The sequence below is a fragment of the Scardinius erythrophthalmus genome, assembly GCF_964197995.2.
Source record: "Scardinius erythrophthalmus genome assembly, chromosome: 9".
Classification (NCBI taxonomy): domain Eukaryota; kingdom Metazoa; phylum Chordata; class Actinopteri; order Cypriniformes; family Leuciscidae; genus Scardinius; species Scardinius erythrophthalmus.
In genome coordinates, this window is record NC_138229.1 from 41,501,973 (window position 1) to 41,521,062 (window position 19,090).

Genomic DNA, 19,090 nt, shown 5'->3' on the forward strand with positions numbered 1-19,090 from the left:
AGAGTTAATGAAAGTTATCATGAGCATGTGTTAGTTAGTATTTTATTAGGGACGTCCCGATCCGATCCACGGCATCGGTATCGTGCCGATACTGGCCCAAAATGCTAGATCGGATATCGGAGGGGAGAAAAAAAATGATCCGATACCTATGATCCGATATCCATTAGTACGTTCGGTGCATGGATTTACACAGAGAATACACGGTATAAAAATAAATAAATCTCGCGTGCACATTAATTAATGTAATACGGAACTAACGTTACTGTTAGATACGCGCATATGCGGGTTCTTTAGGGACACCTAATCTGTAGCCCGCCTCGCTTCAAACGCTCACTTTATCATTATACGCGCGCGGTGCGTCCTATTCGCTTTGGACGCGCGAATGGATTCAAACTGTTCAAGCATCGAACTAGACGCGATAGACGCAAATGTGACGCTCTATTCGCGTTTGTTGTGAACGCAGCAAAATGAACAGGCTGCGATGTCAAGATTGCAATGCTGGAGTGTGTGTGTGTGTGTGTGTGTGTGTGTGTCTGTGTGTGTCAGAGAGAGAGAGGCTGGGCGCGATCAAACAGTGGAACCGAAACATAAAAACATACTCCGTCATTTTCATACAAGACATCATTAAAACTGCAAAAAGTGTTTAGCCTACTTATATTTGTGTAAAACACAACATTGTGCTTTTGTCAAACTGTAAACTCTTGTCAAACTGTAACTGTCACCCAACCAAAATCACACACACACACACACACACACACACACACACACACACACACTGTTTAAAAGCAAAAATGATCTCATCTTTTGGACATTCATCATTGCATTAGTTTTCATTTCTTGTCCTAAAACAGAGCACTAATCTGTTTATTTTTAAGTTACACATTCTACATTGAATAAAAAAGAAAATCAAATGTGTTTTTAAAAGTAGTATTATTTTATACAGAAATAAATTATTTATTCTTCAGATGAGAATAAAGTTAAAGTTACTTAAAATTTTAAGGAAACAAATATATTGATCTGAAATATAGCAAATTAATTTTAAATTCATTCAGGTTACCAAACATATCTCAAGGTCTTGAATAAAGGCTGGCAGTCTTTTAACTGTTGTTGTGGACTATATACTGGAGAAGTATTTGTTCTCCATTTGAGTGAGATGTTTTTATGTGGCTAATTGAGCAAAGTGCTTCCATTATATTTTATTAGTATTAGTTCAAGAATAAAATAAAAATATCGGATTGATATCGGTATCGGCAAATAGCCAAAGCTGCGGCATCGGTATCGGAAGTGAAAAAGTGGTATCGGGACATTCCTATATTTTATTCCGTGTTTACTGTGAATTCCTCCTGAAATCAGCAGCGGCTGTTAATTTCATGTTGTAGTGGTGCCCTCATGTGGTTTGTTTGGGGACTGCAGGCAAAATGTTCGGTAAGACGGGAGATGACGCAACACTGCACCAACTAAACAGCTGTTTTACGATAGAAGTTTTAAAAACCCACAGAAATAATCAGTTTGCAAAGACTATCAATCAAAGCTCAGCTTTGGGAAGGGAAGATATACAGGTCAAGATAAGGAGTCTGAGAGAAGAAGAAAGAGAGAATGTGATGGAGATGAGAGAGGAAGAGCAGGTATTGCACAGTGTGCCCAGGCTGAGATTAACATTATTACAATGGATTCATATCTAACACAGAAATATGTTCTTCACTATTACAGCGGAAACGTCTTGGTTACGTATGGTAACCCTCGTTCCCTGAGTAGGGAACGGAGACGTCTCGTCGGAGGAGGACTTCCCTTCTACTGCATCGTGATGTGCAGCTATTGCGGCAACATACACTTTGAGGGTGGAGGGAGACAGCCTTCGCGCCAACCCATCTTGCAGGAAGGAAAGCACAACACTGATCGGGCAAGTTCGGGGGTCTTCCCGGCGGGAAGAGCACCAAACGACGAATAGGTTCCACTTCAACGCATAGAGGCGCCTCGTAGAGGGGCTCTAGCGGAAGTGATGGTGTCTACCACAGCCTGTGGTAGGCCACCTAGAACCTCTGCGTCCCGTCCAGGGACCAGACATGAAGTTTCCAGAGGTCTGGACGCGGGTGCCATAGAGTGCCCCTTCTCTGAGAGAGAAGGTCTTTCCTCAGAGGAATGGGCCAAGGAGGGGCTGTCGCGAGGAGCATGATGTGCCAATGCAGTTGGGGCCCCGTCCACAGACCCGAAACTGCATGCCCGTTGTACGTGGCCCCCCAGCCGCTGGCAGAGGCATCTGTGGAGACCACAGCATGCCTGGACACCTGGACTAGAGGCACTCCGGCCCGTAGAAACGCAGGGTCCGACCAAGGACTGAAGGTTTGGCGACAGTGCGGGGTGATGTTCACCCGGAACGTGCCGCTCTGCCACGCCCATCTCGGGACTCGATCGTGAAGCCAGCGCTGAAGCGGTCTCATATGCAGCAAGCCGAGCGGCGTTACCGCGGCTGCGGCTGCCATATGCCCCAGGAGCCTCTGAAAATGTTTCAGTGGGATCGCTGACCTGCCTTGAAAGGACTTGAGGCAGTTGAGCACTGACTGGACACGCTCCTCCGTGAGGCGCGCAGTCTGGCCGACCGAGTCCAACTCCATACCGAGATAAGAGATCCTCTGCACGGGGCAGAGTTTGCTCTTGTCCCAGTTGACCTGAAGTCCCAACCGACTGAGATGGTGAAGCACCATATCCCTGTGTTCGCACAACAGGTCTTGCGAGTGAGCTATTATAAGCCAGTCGTCGAGATAGTTGAGAATGCGAATGCCACGTTCTCTCATGGGAACAATGGCCGCCTCCGCGACTTTCGTGAAGACACGTGGTGACAGGGCCAGCCCGAAGGGTAGGACCTTGTACTGATATGCCTGACCCTCGAATGCAAACCGAAGAAACGGTCTGTGACGAGGAAGAATCGAGACATGAAAGTACACGTCCTTCAGGTCGATCGCTGCAAACCAATCCCGGGGACGGATGCATTCGAAGATGCGTTTCTGTGTAAGCATTTTGAACGGGAGCTTGTGAAGGGCCCGATTCAAAACCCGCAGGTCCAGGATTGGCCGTAACCCACCGCCTTTCTTGGGTACAATGAAGTAAGGGCTGTAAAACCCAGACCTCATCTCGGCTGGAGGGACCGGCTCGATCGCGTCCTTCGCCAGCAAGACGTCGATCTCTTTCCGCAAGACAGGGGCATCCTCTGACCGCACACGGGTAAAGAGGATGCCCCTGAAACTGGGAGGCCGGCGAGCAAACTGAATTGCATAGCCGAGGCGGATGGTACGGGTGAGCCACCGGGACGGCCTGGGAAGCGCTAGCCAGGCTTCGAAGAACCGTACCAGTGAGCCGACCCGAATCACCGGCGTACCCGGGGTGGGGCAGCGAGGTGGAAGGCAGGGACTCAACTCTGGAGGCCCTGGGGCGGCCGGAAGTGGAGTCTGGGTGTGACATGCAACACCAACCTGCTTCCACGCGGGGGCAAACGACAGGGAAGGCACGGAGGCGTTCGGCTGTTCGTTGCCCTGAGGCGAAGGAGGGAGGGGAAACGAGGAACGACGCCCGAGGGGATCGAGTCCAAGTATCCGCACCTCCCTGCCCAGTGGGAGATGAGAGTGATGAGGCCGAGGTGGCATCACTGTCATCTGAGCACTGGAAAGAGGGGAATGAGAGCGGCGAGGCAATGCTGCGGTGCACACTGTCATCCTGGCCCTCTTGGATGGAGGAGACTGAGAACGGCGAGGCAACTGAGCATCATCCTGAACTACCAGTCTCGACCATGTATGACCCAGGGGAAATAGAAATTGCTCTTTCTTTGAAACTTTGGGTTCCGCTGGTCTGCTGGCCAGCGGCGGAACAGAAACAAAAGGAAACAAAAGATTCTCCACCCGGCCCTCCTCCGGGGGAAGGAGAGGTGCAGAGGCAGCCTCCCGAAGAGCAACAGGTACGTCCCCTGGGTCTCCTGTCTCAGGGTCTCTTCCCTCTCCTTTTGCCTGGAGGTTTAGAGGCGCTGGGAGCAGGCTGGGCAGCTGTCTTGCGGCCGGCACCCTGCGGCTTAGGTGAAGACTGCTGCCTAGGCTGAGCAGGGGAGGAGGCGGCGGCAGGAGGGCGCCCTCGGCGACGAGCAGCCGGAGGCGGAGCCGATGAAGACTGGGCAGCAGCACCCTTCTTCCGTGGCATGATGTGCTTGATCACCTCTGACTGCTTCTGGGCGGCGGAGAACTGTTGGGCGTTATCCTCCACCGCGTCGCCGAAGAGCCCACCTTGGGATATGGGGGAGTTCAGGAGCTTACTCTTGTCCGACTCCTTCATATCGGCCAAGGTGAGCCACAGGTGTCGCTCCTGGACCACAAGAGTGGACATCGCCCGACCCAGGGAACGTGCGGTGACTTTCGTCGCCCGTAGGGCAAGGTCCGTCGCCGTACGCAGCTCTTGGAGCACCCCTGGATCAGTACCACTCTACTGCATGTCACTGAGCGCCTTCGCCTGGTGAACCTGGAGAAGCGCCATGGCATGCAGGGCGGAAGCAGCTTCCCCACACGCACTATAAGCCTTTCCGGTCAGACCGGAAGAGAACCTACAGGCGCGGGAGGGGAGCGTGGGGTTACCCCGCCAGGTGGACGCGGTCTTGGGACACAGATGCATCACCACAGACCGTTCCACTAGGGGGGGTGCCCTCGTATCCCTTCACTGCTCCGCCATCAAGAGTGGTGAGGGAGGAGGAGGGAGAGACTCTGTGTCGGGCCGCCAGAGGGGCCTTCCACGTCCTCGTCACCTCTTCATGCACTTCCGGAAAGAAAGGCACTGGAGCGGCACGCTGAGAACCAGCACGGCCCGCGCCAAGATACCAATCGTCGAGCCGCGAGGGTTCGGGACACGGTGGAGGATTCCACGCGAGCCCGACACTCGCGGCCGCCCGGGCAAGCATAGCAGCCATTTCCGGGTCCGACTCGGGCAACGTTACCACACCCGAAGGGGGCAACGCAGCCGAATCATCATCCCCAGAAGATGACTGCTCTCCCTCCGATGCCGTGATCGACATCTGGTCCTCCGGTGGAGCTCCAAAAGAAACCGCTGGAGTCATACGAGATGACCCAGCCGTCTCAATTGAAAACTCCGATGGCTGCGACACGGAGGATTGAGGGGCCCGTGGGGGTCTTTCACCCGGCGGGTTATTCCTCACAGTAATCCTCAGACCACCCATGGGATTAGCCGAAGTAGACTTCTTCTGAAGTGAACCAGAAGAAGAGCTAGATCGGGGAATCGCCAAAGGGACTCCCCCTCGTCTGAGGGATCTCAGTCTCAGTCTCAATGTCGCGATGGTCATGTTCCCGCAATGAGAACATGACTCATCCACTAACGCTGTCTCAGCGTGCGCGAGGCCCAAACACGTGAGACAGCGATCGTGACCATCAGCCGGAGGCAGATATTGACCGCACCCAGAAACACACGGGTGAAACATCATCCTTAAAAGGACGCGATCTTCACTCGTGTTGCTCTTTCAGAGAAAATACTCTTTTAGTGTGCCGAAGCACGCAGGGATCAAACGCGGCAACACAGCGGGGAAACTGCAAGCCCGCTGTGTGCACTCAACCGAATACCAGCTGTGACAACAGCTCTTTGAAAAAAGCAGCTCGCCTGAAGTGACAGATGGGATCCGGGAGATCGCGAAGATCACTGCCGCGCCGTAACACCAACACAAAGAGACTTCTTGAAACAGCAGACTCGTTGAGCTTCACGGAAACACAATCCAAAACGCTCATACTCTCAGAGGACACAACCGGTCGGCTCCGAAGCAGAAAGCGTTTGTGTATGCGCTTGCTTCCGCTTTATACCCGCGCTGGTAGGCGGGCCGCGGAATGCAAATCCTGCATGTCAATGTTTATTAGCTCGTTTTATTTCACTCGAAGACAGTTGGTCTCCCTAGCGTGATCCCAATTCGTTGGAAACTCCTCCGACGAGACGTAGGAGTTCCCAAACGAAAGGGAACTATAAGCTCAATTTAACAGCACAAGCACCTATTAAATATATTTCCATAATAGTATTATTGTATAAATATATATTTGTATACCTCAAATGTGTTTGAATATTTCCCCAGTATCAGCACTGGGACTTTTCACTGTATTACTCCACTTGTCTGTTTGTGCAACTTGCATCATTAAGCCAGAATGTTTATGAGTGAGCAATTGAACCATTACAGTTTTTAACAGTTGCTAAAACACTAAAACCCATTGGCGGAACAAAGTTCTCAGTTGCCTGAGCTCATTTAGCTAATTGCACAGTCTGTTGTCAATACCTTAAACCATTTCACATGGTAAAACACAATTTGCATTTCTCACTAAGACTTTTCAGCAAAACTCTAAACACATTCTCATTCTCAAAACACATCCTGCACTCTAATGCACATGTTGTCCACACTGGTAAACACAAGAGGCAACAATCAAACACAAATAGAGAACACATGTCATTGATTGAACACAACCACTCAAAACTGATTTAACCTGTTTCATAAGATGCCCAAAGACAAGAAGAAGCACACTGATCACATGTTTACTCCTTTGATTTTAGTATTGTATGCTGTAGTACAGTGGATTGTAGGCTGTATACTGTACAATGAACAAACTGTACGGCCCTGAACATTGTGCTTTCCATTTGTTAACAGCACTGACTGCTCAATAGATTTTGACTGGTTGCAGGTTCATATCAACAAAGAACAGAATTAAAGTATCACAGAGACAAAGGACAAGTTTATGAGATGCAGGGTACAGTACTGTAAGAATAGGGGTACAAGGAGGAGGACGAACAAAAGAAATTGCAAAGAGCACAGCAGAGCAGTAATTTCTGATCAATTTTGAGCTACTATGATAGAACATGTTTTCGTTCATCAAAAGACAATGACGGAAAAATATTAAATTTGTTTTGAGATTAAAAATGTACTTCTCCCTGAGAACTATATGTTTTGAACAATGTGTAAATAGTGCTTGAAGATGAGGTTTTGTGTTTAACCCTCAGACGGTCCTCGGTCATTTCTGACCGATAAATTTTCTGTTTTGAATTTCTAAAAATCACAGCTTCATCGGAATGTTATGAAACTTGGTGACTTTTATGGCATTAGGTATGTGAATACAAAAAAAAATTGAGGTCATGATCCGAGCATGCTAAGTGGTTGTAAAAAAAATAGTGACGATTTTGGTCTTCGGTCAAAAATGACCGACCCATAGGAAATGAATGGGAAATTGACAAAAAAAATAAATTCTCAGAATTTTTGTGTGTACAATCTACAAATCGGCCTCAATCCTAAAAAAAAGTACACCACTGTAAAGGGGTGACACTCTACAACAGGGAACGGCAACTGGCGGCCCGCGGGCCAAAACTGGCCCGTCAGCAATATTTTCTGGCCCGCCGGATTATTTTGGCAGTCCTAAATGCTGTACAAAACTCTTCCACTACTTGAGAAAAGCCGTAGTCGCGCGGCGATTTCACCGCCGCATACTGTGTGAAACGCCCATAGGGAATAATGCGGCGCGGGATTACGTTTTAAAGTATAACTGTGCGTTCACAACGGACGTGAATAGCGCGTCAAATTCGCGCCTGCCGCGTCTAGTTATACGCTTGACCACTTTGTGTCCATTCGCGCGTCAAAAGACGGTAGCGGTCAGAACTCTGGTGTACTTTGGACGGAGCGTGCGGTCTGACTGACAATAGCCAACTCCCGACATCTTTTGACAGCGTATCCGCACTTAATTCTGACCGCCTGTACACCTAGCTCTGAGGAGCTGTTTGGTACTGAAACCATTGTCAGTCAACAACATTCTTTTTTTGCAAGGATGTTTGAAATAGTTCGACAGAAAATAGCCTACTTCATTTCGTCAGTAGGGCAATATGATTTTCGTTTATGTTGCTTAGAAACTTGAGTGATAGGCTTTGTCCTATTTAATTCATGTTATTTATATTTCATTTTTTTTTTCTGTGACATTTTTTTTCTCTGCTGACAGTACAATGTTAAAATAGCCTAATATTTATACTGACACGAACACAATTTTTGTATAGCATTTATAATTATTATAGGCTACTCCAATCTCCTTCTTTCCATTAGAGACATTTGAATGTGAGATTATGGAAACGAGATCTAAATTTTGTGGACCCGTCAGGTCGGGAAATAAAGCGGGTGAACACCGAGTGTATTTTAAGCGGTTGCTGAATAGAACCTTGTGGGAGCGGGACGAAAAAAAACAGTCCCACGCAGACCTCCTTAAACCTTAGGTGTGTATGTGTGTGTCCCCGAATAAATAATAATAATAAAAAAGGAATAAAGTTCAAAAGTCGGACTGTACGGAATGAGGCATGATTGCTATTCACACCTTTATTAAAATGGCTGTAATATGTTACCACAATAGTAGCCTACTTGATCTGTTTAAAATGGTTTCCTTGATATATGCATAAGGTGTTAAATTAAAACTTAAAAATCAAAATTTAAATTTGTCTAATCCAGTAATTCATTTTTTCTATTTTTGATCTGAGCACAATCAGAAAATCAGAAAACCCGTCCTTATTTTTTTTTTTTTCATTTCAGTTTAGGAAATAAATAATGGAAAAACAAGTCGTTTTTCATCTTTTTATTTTTGGTTTTAATTTGAAAAAAAAAAAAAAACGATTGAATGAATGATCCACGGACGGTGACGGACCCATCATATTCCGCAATTATAGGCCTATATAAGAGTATTTAATTTGTATCCATAGGCCTACTCTGTGTAGCTGGCCCGCCATCTACTGGCTAAAAAAAATATTGGCCCGCGGCCAAAGTTACTTGCCGACCCCTGCTCTACAACATCAAGAGTACAAAAAAGACACACCCACCCACACACACACACATACACACACACTTTTATACACATAAACACCAATAAATTTTGATTACAAAAAATCTGTTTTGAATTTTTAAAAATCACAGCTTCATTGGAATGTTACGAAACTTGGTGACTTGTGTGGCATTAGGTATGTGCACACACAAAAAAATGAGGTCATGATTCGAGCATGCTAAGTGGTCGTAAAAAAAATAGTCACACTTGTGGTCTTCGGTCAAAAATGACCCCCATAGAAAATGAATGAAAAAAAAAATAAATTGTAATATTATTTTACAAAAAGTGTTATAATTGAATGAATTGCATTTTTTGTTACAAATTCTGTACAAAAAAAAGTAAATGTGTCCATAAGCAGCTGGGGAATTCACATGCCTCTCCATAGAGAACTGTAGATGCCATCTAGTGGTTACACCATGCTCCTACGCTTTCTCTCCATACTCTCACCAGATGGTGCTAATCTGCTTCAAACATTTTTTTTTGGGGGGGGGGTGAAGTGCTCATTTTCACTCAATCTCCTGTTAATCTTGAGTACCTATAGAGTAGTATTGCATCCTTCATATGTCCATAAAGTCTTTAGTTTTATTATATTTATAAAAGAAAGATAGGCTGTACCGTGTCTTTCCGGAAAAAAAACGAGCGTCTGGAGGCGGGCCGTGTGGGCGAAGCTAAAGCCGTGCTAACCGAGCTAACAACACACAGAGACATTTGAAGCAGTTTTACTCACCATCTTACGTCAGCAGCGTCAATGTGGACTCGTGAATAAAACTCACTTCTTTGGTGACATTGACTTCCAAAAGCTGAGCAGAGCGCTTTGATGAGGTAACGTACTGCTTCCGCTCTCTTCTCTCTCTGTCTGGTCTACGAGTGCGCGCGCGCTAAGAAGTGCCCTTAGGACCCATATAAGGAAATTCCGCCCCAGCTGACGTCACGAAGACCTATACTCGAAAAAAAACTTTCCGAAACTTGTGACAACCCGGAAGGACAATTTTTGGCACAGAAATACTCCTTCAAACGTACAATTTAATTTTTGAAACTTTATCCATGTTTAGCATGGGAATCCAACTCTTTAACAGTGTAAAAAACTCAGTATGCATGAAATAGCATTTCACCCCCCCTTTAAGAATCTGTTTTCTGCTTGACAAATAATTTATGCTACTGCCCACTGACATGCTTTTAAAGCTGTTGATATCCAGTTGTTTTTGTCCTTCAAACACCTTAAATTGCACATGTGTAGATCAGGAAAATCAAGAATTTCCCCCACTAGAAACAATTCTGGGACCTCAGTTTTTATAAAATCCTGCGTACAGCCCTGCCTTCATGTTACCATTGTCCTTTGTTCCCTGTAACTGCTGTTGGTGACCTTCATGTTTCTCAGGCTACGTTTACACGTAGGTGGCTATTTTCATAAACGGACATTTCACCCCTCTTCGTTTTCAAAAATAACATCGTGCACACGAACCTGTGTATATGCTGTCAAGAGCATGCCAAACCTGTAGGTGGCAGTGTAACGAGAAGCTCAAGCCCACCTTAGCCAATCAGAATCTCGAAAATAGTCACATTCTGTGACGTCGCTACCTAAAACTCCGGTTTTCTCTGTTTACATGCAAACGTACAAACGAAGATTTTCAAAATCTCCACTCTGGCCGGAGTTTTTAGAAAGAATCGGTTTCATTGGCGAATCCTCCGTTTGCGTGTAAACGAAGGGCGCAAACGAAGGGAAATGTCTCCGTTTTTCAAAATAACCATGTGTAAACGGGGCCTTACTCAAGTATTGTTTTTTTTTTTCACGTTTATTTGAATAAAGCTGCACTTGCATTCAGTAGTGATGGGAGAAACAAAGCTTTTCAAAGCTTCAAATCAATTAAACCAATTTCTTCACAAAATGATTCACTGTTTTGAAGCGTTAGTCCAAGCGTGCAAGCGTGTAGTTTCGAAATGACACACTGGCTAAAAACTGCATAAAAACACCTTCTACAAACCCATTACAAATGTTTTATTGAAAGTAAAATCTATCAAATGCAATTAACTAATCATCTAATATGATTAAATATCAAGTGTCTGTATAATATGTGCTCTTTTATCAATTGTCAGTGCTTGTTTTGTTTATTTTATGGATGGCTCAGCTAAACAGGCCAATAAAAAACTATTAACTACTATTATTCCTTTTAATTATACTAATGTCTAATTAAAACATCTACAAATGTAAAAAACTGATCAGAGATCAGGTTAAACCCACAGACACGTGTTCAATCTCAGTAAATCTGCATGTTTCATGGGTTCACAGAGATCATCGCCCCCAGTGGTGAACCATTGACATTTCCAAACATTTCCAAACAGTTATGACGTAACTAAGCCTCGTTTACTGAAATCATGTGACTTTGGCAGTTTGATACACACTCCAAACCACTGATTCGAAACAAAAGATTCGTAAAGGTTTCGTAGCTTCATGAAGCGTGTTTCGAAAGCGCCCATCACTAGCGTTCAGATACTGATTACAGACTTTTAAAATGCACTTGTTCAATTTTTACAAGTTACAGTATATGCTGCACCAAAATTAGACATTTTACATTTTGGGAAATACAAAGATTGATTTGAAAGCAGTTATGAACATTTCTGATTCTGATGTCACAAAAAACATTGTTCTGCCTCTACAGTAACTGAAATAATTATTGACCCATGATCAAACTGTCTGTCTTAACCAAATATTTAAAGCTTGATATCACGTTTTAATTGTGTGTTTTTAATTTACTGTTTAATGTTATTACTTTAAATTGTTGGGGCTCTGTGTGACTCTGAGGAAAAAACTGCTCTGACTCAAACAAGTGAGGAAATATTATCATTAGCTAACATTACAACTAAAAGTAAAGTAATATTATAAATAAATGAGCAATACTCACATCAGTGTGTTGAGTTGACAGTGTTTATCCTGCAGTAGAGTAGCGATCTGATTCACTTGTGTGTCTCCTAGTTCATGTCCACTCAGATTCAGCTCTCTCTGGAGTAACGGGTTTTTACCCACAACTCTCTTCACATACTGACAGGCTTCCTCTGCAGCAGGACTCAAAAACCTGCAGAAGAGTCAATTCAGTTCATTAAATAAATGACGATTGATACGATACAAAAAAATAATAATTCTTTGAACATTTAAATACACAAATAATTATAAATTTAGGAGAAACTTGACTGACACTCAGTCCCAAAGCAAACTCATAAGAACAGAAACGTCTCACAGAGCAGAAGGGCAAAAGCTCACTAGATCATGGTTTTCAGAATGAACACAGAGTGTGAAATTAAGATCTTTCTGGCTTTTAAGCAGGAGAAGTAAGAAACGTCAGCACAGAGAAAACTGGCTTGTGAAACTGCATGTTTGTGAACATCTGGAGACTCATAGACCTGCTATAGAGAGATGCAGTGAATCTGGACTTGATGGAAAACTATTGTGTTCAGAAAACTATTGTGTATTCTCAACTCTTTTGCTGAGAAGTGTGCACAAAAATAAAATTGAGCATTTCAATTATCAAGGTATACTCCAGAATAGCAGCCCATATACTGACCCATAATGTCTATTTGACCTTTAGCTCGTATCACAACTAAACTGTGCTGACGTTTATCATCATCATGACAGAACCTGCAGCATCTGATCTGATCTTGATCATTTTGATGCAACAAATTGTCAAGCTAATTGTATGGCTAAAATAATATATTAGTTATGAATATTTAGCCTCCATATAACTAATTTAGTAAATTATTTGATCCTGTCTCACCTCAGTGTCTTCAGTTGACAGTCTGGATCCTGTAGTAAATCATTGAGCTCCTTCACTCCTGATTCTCCAGGATCATTGCCTGTGAGATCCAGCTCTATCAGGTGTGAAGGGTTTGATCTCAGAGCTGAAGCCAGAGCTTTATAACCTTCTTCTGTCACACTGCAGTTAGAGAGTCTAGAACAGGAATGAAAGCATTCAACTGATTAATCAGTTAAACCTGAACAATATAAATCCTTAAACTTGAATTTTATTTTGTTCTTTGTACAAATGCATTGAAAGTTAGTTGAAAAATCTGACAACTGAATATGGAGGCAAACAAAAGGCACAGAAATCTTTAATATGTTAGACATCAACATCACTTTCGAGATTACAATTATCTATTAACTGTGTAAGCCCGTTTATCGGTCCAAATGGGGATTTCCGCCAGAAAGGGTGAAGGTCTCTGCGTGTTACTGTCCTTCCACATGGCAAAGTAATTTAATTCCATTTAAGCTTTTATCTGACTCCATTTTATATCTGACTCCATTTTATATCTGACTGCATTTTATCACAACCTCGAATTTAAGTTAGATTGCCAATTGGTTATTGGTCAATTATATAATAGTTTAGCAATACATTTGATTGTTCTATTTAACTCTTAATTATATTTTACCCGTTCATATTAGGAAGCTATGTCGCTCAGAGGTCCTCACGCCTTGTTTAACGTGGGTCTCACGATCACAATCTCGCCAGCTTCGGTCGCTAAACAGAGGTAACTGCTATATACCTGAGATCGGTTGCATTCACGCTTACTAGGGGTGTAACGGTACGTGTATTCGTACCGGACCGTTTCGGTACAGGGCTTTCGGTTCGTGCACGTGTGTACCGAATGACTGAATGCAATATTTTGTGTGCGGAACATAGGTACATTTTCGTGTTTCCACACGAACATATTAAGTGGCAGAAGTCTCTGCGTTCAGCGCAAATCCCGCCCTGCAGCTGATTCTAATGTTTTACCAGTGTTTTACCCATCGTCACTGTAACCTAAACCAATGAAATAGACTGCAGGGCGAAAAAAAGCTTTTCCGCTCCGTGTGCGCCGCCGCACTCTCCGTTCCGCGCGCGCGTGTGTGTGTGTGTGTGTGTGTGTGTGTCGGCCCGCTGCGCTCTCTGCTCAATGTTCTAGTCCGTGTTTGTGCTGCGCGTTCTGCTCTGTCGTTAACGGCCCAAACACTCCAATCATGTACCGATCACGCACTGGAAAAGCAAAGTCGCTCAAATAAGGTGAAATTTCTCAGTAGTAGACTTCTGTTTGCTGAGCTGGTATAGTTATGCTGGCAACAATGGTAAAATGACCTGCTCTGATCACATGCTCTGGTAATAATAGCTTTGTACTATAGCTTTGGACTATATTTTATTTTGATAATTATTAAAAAAGTGGAAAAAAAATCTTAAATTGATTATGTTGATTGATTATTGAAAAATAATAAGATATATTTATGCTTGGAGGAATTGCAATTAATTACAGCAAATTGTGCAATTAATTAGTTCTTTTTTTTATTGATTCCCAGCCTTAATTTTTAAATATGAGCAGGCCTACAAGCTGGGATTAATAATGCTGCACTGTAATCATAGTTATTTATTTATATTTTTCATTATATTTTATTATGTGATATTGGTTTGAGACTGAGAGTATTTTATTTAGTGGAGAACTTTGCAGCAGTATTTTATTTCTTATTCTTTTTTTTATTTTATATCTATTTTATTATATTTTATTAAAAAGTGTTTAAAAAAGTGTAAACAAATTGTTAAAAAAGTTTATAGTAATAAACAACATGCAGTTTAATGTTTGCATTTCTTTCCCTTACTGTACCGAAAATAAACCGAACCGCGACTTTAAAACCGAGGTACGTACCGAAACGTGATTTTTGTGTACCGTTACACCCCTAATGCTTACACAATCAAAGATACTTTGGTATAGCCCCCGTGATTGCATACACTTGAAATTAAAGTAAAGTTTACTTCAGTAGAGGTATGGCCACTACTACAGATATAAGTCAACCAACTTTGCTTGTCTTATAATAGCTTTGGATTGACGATGCCGTGGTTTCCCACGTACACTTACCTAAAGTGACATTAAATTAAAACAGAGGTAAGACACACCCAGATTTAGGTTGGTCAAGCAGCACTTTTGCTGCCCTAAACGCAAATTCACTTCTTGTCTTTACAAAACACGTACACTTGAATTAGCGCCAAAATATTAGTCATCACTAATCTGATGCAAAACTTGCGGTAACATATGAATCCATTTAATCTACTTGAGAAAACTATTTCAGAGTCAGTCGGAATAAAATCAAATGTAACGTCAGGTAAATGTATCATGCCAATTACATAATCATGTAAAAGGTAATAAATACAAAACATCAAATGCTCTGGAATAAAGAGAGAAGTTGCGAACCTGACATTATAAAATACATGATGAGGAGTGCCTGCATACACTCTGCATCACGGGCTAATATGAGTTAAAAATCGCCACGAGCTTTCTTCAGCATCTCCCTAAATACTCAGACCAAATACTCAGACTCAGACCTAAATACTTTGGGAATGGCCTAATTAAAGACCAGACTACAACTCCAATGAAACGTGAAACACAGCTCATGCTGGAAAGTCTGCAAATGTCAATGAGCTGAAGCAGCTTTGTAAGGAGGAGTGGGACAAATGGACCAAAATACCTTCACAGTGGTGTAAAACACTCATAAACTAGAGGAAGTGTTCAGTCGAGACTAGCTGCAAAGCTGAAAGCAGAATCAAATATACACAGCTCCCTCAAAAGCACTACAATACATTAATCCTGTCACATAAAACATTAAGAAAAGTGATTTCTACCAGATATCACCCTCCATTCTGTGGCAGATTTACCAGATCAAACAGAATCATCTGAATTCTGACTCAACACTAGGTATGCAAGTAATGATTACATCACTAAAGTATAAATTATAAACAAAAACAGCACAATTTAAGTGTTAACTTATAAGAAGTAGAATATACATATATAGAAAATACTTTATCCACTAAATTTTATAATCCTTTGCAATTATTTGCATTACAGTGCAGTACCAGGTGTTAAAGGGATAGTTCACCCAAAAATTTTAATTAGGCCATGATTTACTCACCCTCAAGTCATCCTAGGTGTATATGACTTTATACTTTCAGACGAAAATAATCTGAATTATATTAAAAAAATGTCCTGGCTCATCCAAGCTTTATAATGACAGTGAATGGTTGTATATTTTTTAAGTCCATCAAAGTACATCCATCCATGATAAAAGTGCTCCACGCGGCTCTGGGGGGTTAATAAAGGCCTTCTGGAGTGAAGCGATGTGTTCATGTAAGAAAAATATCCTTATTTAAAACTTAATCGACTAAAATAACTAGCTTCCGACCTTTATTAACCTCCAGAGCCGTGTGGAGCACTTATTTTATAAGAAAATATATTTGCCAATGACCCTCAGGATCTGTAGCTCTTATTCTGATATTTAATGTTAGATCTTTCCTTTTCTTGGAAAAAAATGAATGCTTAATGTCACTTCAATATTACTCGATGAAAAAACACAACACCAATAATATTGCACAATGACAGGATTGATATGGTATACCAACATTGTTACAAATAAAGATCTTTGAATTTTTCACAAAAGTTGTCTTGCACTTTTGCCTCCGGCATCGTCCTGTTAGTCATCGCTCCTCACTCTAGTCATGTGACTCCTGTGGCTTAACTTACCTCAGTATCTCCAATTTACACTTTATATTCTCCAGTCCAGTGCAGAGCAGCTTCACTCCTGAATCCTGCAGATTATTATTGTTCATGTTCAGCTCTTTCAGAATGGTATCTGATCCAAGAACTGCAGCCAGAGCTGAACAGCTTTTGTCTGTTAAGTTACAATCATTTAACCTACAATAAATCACAACACAGAGTTAGATGGAACACATACAATACATTTTCTATATATAAATATTAAATAAATTTTTACTTAAATATTAAATACATTTTTACACAAACAGCATACAGCAAGAGGCTGAGTTAAACTAACATTCATCTTTAAAAACTACTATTTCCTGTACATTAGTGTTTTTTATTCAGTGACAAATAACCTAGATAAAATGAAGCATGTTTGAAAAAATTTGTGTAAAGCTTTTATAGTGATAGGATTTTTTCTCTATTTAAGTGACCTGATGGAGTTTAGGTTCTTGCCACTGTTGCCTGTCTTGCTTAGTTGGGGACACTTAATATTCAACAATATTATTGACTTGACTGCACCGAGACCATTATATGAGACCGTTCACACTTTTATGGCAAGTTAAAGGCCTTTCACTATAATTAAAAAAATGCCCTCATTCACATGTACATGTCTTTTTGACATAAAATCGTTAATGATTTAAGTAAAGCTAAGATTACTTAAAACTAAGAACCTAAGAAATTTTATTTGTTTTTACTATTTCAAGATTAAGGTCAACCGATGTCTGATGCCGATATCTTAGAGAGCAGGGTGGCCAACGGGTGATATATCATTAATTTAAAGATAGTAAAAAAGCATCCATAACAATTGCTGAAATTAAATTTATAGGTATTTTACTTAATTACTAAATTAGAAAAATATATTTTAAATAAATGATATGTAAAAAAAGAGATTTTGAACAATACATTTTTTTTAGTTTGTAGAAAAACCATCTTAAAATGTGTACATCAAAAATTATAACAGGCTTATTTGTAAATCTCATGATCTACATATTGCATTACATTATTATTACATTAAACTACAGAATTACTCATAGAAATAGGCATTTAAAATATCTGATAAATGATGTAGTTGTCAGGTTCTGCAAGAGAGTGGACCCAGATGCAGAATGAACATGAAAGGAAGTTTTATTAACAATACTGTAGACAGGGCACAACAAGGGGAGTGAGGCGTGGAACAGTTCAAACAGTAGGGCAGGGCAGATGACACGACGACAGGCAAGAAGTATGATCACTGAAACCAGAACTGGGGTGACGAAGAGCTTGAAGACTCCAGAGGAAGAGGCAGCACCAGGTGGAATGATGGTGTGGAACACAAACAGGAACACAAGGAACCGGAGGCTTGATGATCTCTTCAGGTTGAAAGGTGTTACAGTCTAGCTGTCAGACAGTTGGAGTCAATGGCCAGTAAACCTCAGGATACAAGGCAGGACAGGAACAAACACAAGACTCACAATGAACAATAGAAGACAAGATAAACAGACAAGGCACGAGAGTATAATTAAATAGGCAAATAAACGATTAAAAGCAAACAGAACAAAAACTAGAGGAAAAAGAAAAGAGCTTGGAATAAAACAAAAAAGAACTTGCAATCAAAAGATAAATAAAAAAAAAGAACAAACTAATAGGGAGTTAGAAAAGGGAAATGACCTAGAGATGAAATAAAACTAAAAGAGAAAAAACAAAACCTAACTATAACAAGACTTGAAGGAAAAAGCAAAAGGATACACTAATGCAAGAAACGATCAAATACTCAACTGGAACAGGAACTATGTTTAACCATACAAAGGCAAACAAGACTATACCACAAAGCACACAAAACGAACCAGCAAAGACATGAGGGAAAGAGGCACAATATAAAGGGACCAGAGCACATGAGGATCAGGTGAGCACAATAAGTGAAACGAGGGCAAGACATACATCAGGGGTAACAGGAAACAAGGAGGCAGGACAAGAGGAGCACATGGCAAACACAAACAAAGACAGAGCCATGAGCTCAGACACAAGACAAACAAGGAAACATTAAACAGTGACAAAACAGACAAGACTGTCAGGGTGGGATCCTGACAGTACCCCTCCCCCAATGGACGCCTCCTGGCGTCCAAACTAGCCAATGGAGTCGAAGGAAGTACCACCAGGAAGGGCGGGTGGACTGAAAACCTGGAAACCCCATAATGGCCAGGAAACACAGAGGGTGGGACTGGGCGGGTGGGAATAGGACCAGGTAAAAAGTTCAAGGTTGACCAGGGAGGTGCTGGCTTAAGGAAACTGAGATGACCATGAAAAACAGAGGGTGGGATAAAAACAGGCATCCTCTCTACTGGTGAGGGCTTCCTACTGGACTTGGTGTCGGGGGCAGACTTGGACTTGGGGATGGTCTCGGGGGCAGACTTGGAGATAAACTCAGGGACAGTCTCTGAGGGCATGGCATGGCTGTCAAACAACTCCAAGGTGGCCTCCATAGCCTTAATGGGCAGGTTAGAGCACTCAGGGAAGGCCTCCGTGACCAGAACAGGAACAGTCTCTGGAGAAACAACACAATTGAAAACAGGAAGAGTCTCTGAGAGCACGACATGACTGACAGGATCAACCTTTGTTGGCATGACCTGACTAGTTAGCAGCTCAGATATGGCCTCCGTGGCCGTAGCAGGCAGATTAGAATACTCTGGGCAGACCTCCGTGGCCGG

The 19,090-nt window shown here is 42.3% G+C and overlaps 1 protein-coding gene across 2 annotated transcripts in view; it reads right to left on the reverse strand.

Annotated features, from left to right (window-relative positions):
• LOC308695879 (protein NLRC3-like) overlaps positions 1–19,090 on the reverse strand; it is a 52,717-nt gene that overhangs the window by 21,294 nt on the left and 12,333 nt on the right. For both annotated transcript variants that reach the window (XM_081374138.1, XM_081374139.1), the window contains exons 8-10: positions 16,389–16,559; positions 12,629–12,802; positions 11,762–11,932 (exon numbers count right to left, since the gene is read on the reverse strand). In XM_081374138.1, the coding sequence (XP_081230264.1) occupies positions 11,762–11,932; positions 12,629–12,802; positions 16,389–16,559 (516 nt within the window). The remainder of the gene's footprint in view (positions 1–11,761; positions 11,933–12,628; positions 12,803–16,388; positions 16,560–19,090) is intronic.